The 6,042-nt window shown below is 34.9% G+C and overlaps 1 protein-coding gene across 8 annotated transcripts; it reads left to right on the top strand.

Moving 5' to 3' along the window:
• The first annotated feature begins 992 nt into the window (after positions 1-992).
• LOC107873131 (low-specificity L-threonine aldolase 1) lies at positions 993-6,025 on the top strand. Of its 8 annotated transcripts, XR_007050375.1 has the most exons (8): positions 993-1,125; positions 1,572-1,623; positions 2,026-2,137; positions 2,387-2,437; positions 3,838-4,081; positions 4,179-4,264; positions 4,482-4,544; positions 5,902-6,025. XR_007050375.1 is itself a non-coding variant. In XM_047403909.1 (5 exons), the coding sequence occupies exons 1-5, from the start codon at positions 1,095-1,097 to the stop codon at positions 3,705-3,707; spliced, it is 261 nt and encodes an 86-aa protein (XP_047259865.1). In that variant the 5' UTR covers positions 993-1,094; the 3' UTR covers positions 3,708-3,889. The 8 variants fall into 8 exon arrangements, 4 of the variants coding, with proteins under 4 accessions (XP_047259865.1, XP_047259864.1, XP_047259863.1 ...); XR_007050379.1 differs by lacking the exon at positions 1,572-1,623 and having other exon boundaries at positions 999-1,125; XR_007050378.1 differs by having other exon boundaries at positions 1,115-1,623.
• The last annotated feature ends 17 nt before the right edge of the window (positions 6,026-6,042 follow it).

Below are 6,042 nucleotides of genomic sequence, written 5' to 3'. Positions count from 1 at the left end.
TTAAAAAAAAATCAAAAACCCACTTCATCTTCTTCTTTTACCCGCCCCCATTCCCCCACCTCAACCCACCATCATCATCAATTATCTTACACCACCACTGATGCCGGAGCTAGATTCTCTTTGGCTCAGTCGGGTGCTTTGGTTCCTACTTCTCTACTTGTCTCTGTTGTTGCTCTGATGAGACACTTAATATAAACACTATCGATTTTGCGAAGATTTGATTTTACAGAGAAATGGAAATGGAGTGATTGATTTGTTAGAGATTTAGGATGTTGGCTATGATTATGTTAATTCTACAGCGTTGTGGTAATGATTTGTGCAATTCGCTCTTAACAACAATTAACAAACCAAATAGCTACTCCCTCTTTAGTAATGGAGAAAATGAAAAAAAATTGGAGGAAGAGGCATTGCAGGGGTAGAAATTGGAAGGGGAGAAAGAGAGGGGCAAGGGGAAGGGGTTGGAAGAGCGTGCGGAAGGGGCTGAAAGGGCGGGGAAGGGGGGAAGGGGCTGGAAGAGCCATGGAGAGGGGGATGTGGGGTGGGGTAGGGTGGGGTGGGGTGTGTGAAGAAGAAAGGAATTTTTTATATATATATATATATATATATATATTTAAATATATAAAAATCATATGTGTGTGAGATTATTTTTTTTTAAAATTCTATTTTCTTACGTGGCAATGATCGGCACTGATGTGACACTGATTTGGCACTGACAGGATTCGTGTGTAGTGTACTCTCCATAGTGAGAGTGAGATTGTGATTTTGAGGGTGCAATTAATACACCTTAAAGATGTTAAGGGGTAAATAAATGGAAGTTAAATTTAAGTGATAAAGTAAGTTTGGAGGATAAGTTTGTGCGGGGAAAATATGCCTTTTCTCTAATAATTACTACTATATAGAAAGATGATCAATAGAACCCTCAAGGGTATTTTAGACATTTCATAATTTTTATTTAAAAAAAAAAAATTGTTAAACTTTCCTGCAATTATCCAAAATAATCTTGGATATTTCCATTTTGCTCTATCACTGTCACCCCGAAATCAAAAAGAGACATTTCTAGAACACAGACCGGGTACTTGAATAAATAAGAGTATATGTTCACTTGCATTCAGCTGTTGATCACAAGTAAGTTTTTAAGCTTTAGTATTTTCTTCATCTTCATGCGGATTTTAATCTTTTTTTTTTCTTTTTTTGGTGTTACAAGTTGGAAAGTGGGATTCTTGAATCTTTTTTTTTTTTTAAATAATTATTCTACCGTTTTCCTTGTGTTGTTAGAAGGCAGAATATGGGATTCTTGAATACCCATTTTTTTTTTTTTTTTTGTGCTTATTTTTGTATTGTTAAAGGTTGAAATTTGGGAATTTTGAATACCCTTTTTAATTTCCAGTATCATTTCATTACTTTCATTTGCGTGAGTATGCTTATTGTTATTGATTAATTATTCTTTTATTTTCCTATTCTTATGTTTCTATTTCAATTGCTTGATTGGTTAGCCTTGATTATTGTATTTCCTTGTTGTTGTCCTTGCATGTTTCTGTGGTCGTCCCTTTGCCGGTTTCTACTTCTAATAGTTTACTCTCCATCATCTTGGATAATAGTTTGCTTGGAGAATTCACATGCTCGGTAAGTATATACTATACTCTCATATCTCCCATAGGTAGAGGTAAAGTCTACGTACATTGAGTATGTTGTAGTTGTTAGTATTGTTGTTATTGGTGCAGTATATGGTTATTTTTGCTATATATGTTTGATTTTTGCTAGAAATGTATCTTTAGTTTGTTATTCTATTTTTGGACCATACATAGTCTATGGCGGATCCAAAATTTAAATGTTATTCGTTTTAAAATGTATGTTTAACTATATTTACATTGTACTTTTCAGACATATATTGTGTTCGACTCAAAAGTATTGGTTCTTCAGCTTCGTAATTTCTTACTAGATCCTCTAATAACTCAATGATCATTCTTTTCTTGTCATCGAGTCCTTTTCTGATGCGAGTCTTTAACGATGTTCCTATGAATGCAGTTCAGGAGGCAGATGCCTTTCCATAGAGTATACAGACAAAGTCGGAGAGCTATCAAAGAAATATGGTCTGAAGCTGCAAATTGATAGCGCCCATATATTCAATGCATCAGTTGTGAGTACACATTTTCTTGTTTGTTAAGTAAATAACATTCTAATATGCAGTTAGTTAGTACTACCCCGAGTCAAATGAATCATTATGGTAGAGCGATTTGTAGTATTTACCATAAAGAAAATCCTAATTGAGTTAGATGAAACAATAATGAACTGGTGGCACTTTGTGAATTAGGTAGATACAGTTTACTTCTATATGCATTTGTTGTGATAATCTTTGATGTTTTAACTGGACTGATCTGTTTTCTAGGCACTTGAACTGCCTGTTCATAGGCTTGTACAGGCTGCTGATTCAGTTTTGGTAAGTTAAACGATACTCAAAGATCTAAATGCCCTTTTTCTTCAATTTTTGTTGTCATTTCTGGTTCAGTTTAAGGCTAAATACTACATTATGTTCTACATTACATGATGATATCAAAAGAAGAAACAAGAACCGGACTATGTGTTACAATACGTGAAGGATGACCATATATATCTGTTTGAAATCTACATGCTATGATCTTTATGGTGTATAAACAACACAACATTAAGCGAAATGTTTATGGTTTAGTACTTCCGTTTGATCTTGTAAGTCTTTGTAGGCAGAGAAGCCTTCAGGGTGTTTATGAAGTTAGGGATGGTTTGGTAGATAATAAAGAGGTAACTTGTCCATGTATTGATTTCTACTGTGATGTTGTTTAGGTTAGTGTAAATGATCTATTTTATTGCACACAGAAGGTTGAACTGACTTTTTAATTTGCAGCCTTCCATGTGACTGTTCTTTTATTGAAAGCATACAACCTGAAATCCATTTGGTTAAATTTCGATATTTATTCAGTTTGTATTATCTACACAGTAGCCTTTTTAGTTGAAAAAGCTCCATGAAAATGTATGTCAGAAGGGTTTTCTTGCTCACAGATTATACACCTTTATCTCCTTTATTACATGTTTTGACTATTGTACTTAAACCTTAAGAGAGAGAGCATAATTTCTACGATTGTCTTCTTAATAATTTACTCTTATCATTTCGGACGTCAACTTAGTGATCTGACCAGAATTTCAGTTTTCCTACTTTTCTTCAATATTCCATCGCCTGTCGTCATTTTGGTTTAATAACTATATAGCCACAAATCTTAATCTACTGTGGAATTTGGTTGCGACAAAAAATATAAAAAGTACAACTAATTCAATAAAAGTCTTACTATTAAAATGTACAAGAAAATATGAATGCTCATTTTAGCACAAAATAAAAATTATATTCAATCTCCTCACTATTTTTATTTGTAATGGCAAAGTTGTTTAGTTTTTCTCAAACAAGCATGCTATATATATATCTCGTGAATATGCAAACTTCACGCCATGCTCCAATTTCTTACCCCAGTAAATTCTATAAGGTAATTCTGGGTAACATTTGGTGATTACATTATGCCAAATATTCCTAACCTGAACGGTGATTTCCAGTGTTCTTTTCTATTTTCCAGAAGAGAGGCATTACTTTTGAGCACATTAGAATGTTCAGATTTTGTTGAGACTTCTATCGACTACAAATTACCTGTGTGTTATAAAACTTTGTATAGGTTAGATTTTATTGAAGCCTGGCATATTTGTTTTGCTCATATGAGGATCATATTCTGAGGAAGACATCTTCTCAATGTACCTTCACATGGATAAGTTCAATTCTTCGTCGTTGTCTTCTGATTTCCAAGTGTGTGTCTTCTTCAGCAGCTGTAGCTTCATGTTCATCATAAACACAAGGAATGGCATCAGCGACAAATAAAGTTGCTCCTACTGTTAGTGAGAAGCCAAGAGTTAGGCATCAGCATAGCCAGTCCGTGGATGGTTCAACTACAATCAAACCAGAGATACTCATGTCAGTAGTGTGGAAGAGCCATCTTCAGTTGAAACTGAGAAAGCAACATCCAATGCTAAGCTTGCTGAACTTGCTCTTATTGATCCAACTCTTTGGGTAAGCTACCTAGTGTAAATGAAATTTATAGGACCAGATGCTTCTGCTCTTGCTGATGTTTGAGATATTGACTAATAAATATATCATTTCTTGGCAGGCTTATTGACAAAGAAATTCATTAATTTGCTTCCAAAGGCTGATGATGGAACACTTGATTTGAACCATTCTGCAGATGTTTTGGAGGTAAATTTCCCCCTGTATCGTAGTATGGAGAAGTTACATGAATATGGATTTGTAAGATTAGTAGAAAATATTTTGTGTTCCAAATAAAGGAAACTTCATTAAATTAAATATTAAGAAAATATGATTCATACTATACATATCCATTTCTGAAACATAAGTTATGTATTTATACCCTTGAGTGCTGAGCAAAGGAATATTCTTTCTTCAACTCATGCAGGCAATTGACCAAATGACCATATCATCAAAAAATCTGAAACCTCAAGACATACACCAACAAAAGGTATTTCACTGCAACTTATTAATTTGAATCTTAGGAACAGCTAAACGAAACACTATTGTGGAAAGTATATTAGGCGATGGAATTTTCAGATAAGAAATCAGCCAGAATATTGGATGAGAACCAGTAGATACCTGGTAGATTGTGGAAATTTCACTTGTGATAGATTCCTCATTAGCCTCGGATATCCTATTCAGAAGACCTGAAAGATATTCATTCTTTTAACGGTCTTCAGGTGCAAGAAACAAAAATCATTTTGCAAAACCAAGTTTCCAAGTCCAGCAAAATGAATGCAAGTGACCGAAACTTCATACCTATTAGTCGTCGACGAATTTGAGCACACTCTTCTGACTCAATTCCCAAGCATGACCTCAGGCCAGGACCAATATATTTTGCATTTCCTTTGGCAAAAAATCCAGCTGATGAAGCTTCAAGTTGTTGCATTCACATCTGTATAGTATATACTGCTCTCAGCTTTTTGCTCTTCCTTTTGATCTTGATCTTCTCCTTGTGCTTTTCTATTATATCTTTTCTCCCTAGATCTTTCATTTGAGGAGCTCTTATCACTCTTTCGAGATGCTTCTCCAGCAAGTTGTGTATTTTCATCCTCATAAGAATCCAGAAGTGAAGGAATTCCTTCAAATAAGTTATCCATATCGTCATCATCCCCAAATAATTTCCCTCCCTTCACCTTGACCTTCTTCACAAACTGCCTTACCAAAGCCAGATAATCATCTGCTGAGGTACCCTGTCTACACATTTCAGTTGCAACAAGCTCTTCAAACTTTTGTCTTCTTTCTTTTCATCTTTTTGGACTCTTTTTGGTTGGCTTGTAAGTTTGGGTTGCCATGATCAACATAGCTAACACATGAAGGATCAGACTTTCCATCCTCAGAAACCAATTTTCCATCTAAAACTTCATCCACCGACTTCTTTTTCAGTTTCTTGCTTGAATTGTCAGTATCAGTACCCTCTAACCCTCCAGGGATTTCTTCAATTGCCCTTTATAACCAAGGTCATAATTCAAGGATACCACAATGTATAAAATTAAAGAGGATGTACGTCATTGTGTTGGCAGGTATTTTATTCAGTACGGGTTCAGAATGTAGTACACAAATTGGCGCGTAGAATGCTAGACAAAAAATTAGCAAGGGTCAATAATACTTGTGAAGAAGTCATACTTCTATCTGATCATACATTTACTTCTATGGCCTTTCTCTTGTTCCTCTTGTTGTTACTATTGACTTGTGATTGTTTTTACTGTTGTTCTACTGTGTTGTCTAATTCTATTTGCGGTACTTGTAGAGGAACAACATATGCAATGTCTATTGATTATTTGTTTCTGGGATGATCGTCTCAGGCGGTTGCTTGTGGCTTTTTCATTTGGTTTTCATCATGGGGTTTGAGTTGGCATCTATGGGTGTCAATGGTCAGAGTATTTCACAACAATGCAGTTTCTTTGCCAATAGGTATGTAAATGTTTATCCGAAATTTTAAAAAC

The sequence above is a fragment of the Capsicum annuum genome, unplaced genomic scaffold (assembly GCF_002878395.1).
Source record: "Capsicum annuum cultivar UCD-10X-F1 unplaced genomic scaffold, UCD10Xv1.1 ctg49624, whole genome shotgun sequence".
NCBI classification, from domain to species: domain Eukaryota; kingdom Viridiplantae; phylum Streptophyta; class Magnoliopsida; order Solanales; family Solanaceae; genus Capsicum; species Capsicum annuum.
The sequence above is the reverse complement of the archived record's forward strand: the minus strand, read 5'-3'. Positions and strand labels throughout refer to the sequence as shown.

Excerpts from the sequence above, each read along its gene's own strand:
- LOC107873131 (XM_047403906.1), top strand. The coding sequence starts at position 1,463 with ATGTTTCTATTTCAATTGCTTGATTGGTTAGCCTTGATTATTGTATTT. Across the intron at positions 1,624-2,025 it reads TTGGAGAATTCACATGCTCG|TTCAGGAGGCAGATGCCTTT; the intron begins GTAAGTATATAC and ends CTATGAATGCAG. Across the intron at positions 2,138-2,386 it reads ATATATTCAATGCATCAGTT|GCACTTGAACTGCCTGTTCA; the intron begins GTGAGTACACAT and ends TCTGTTTTCTAG.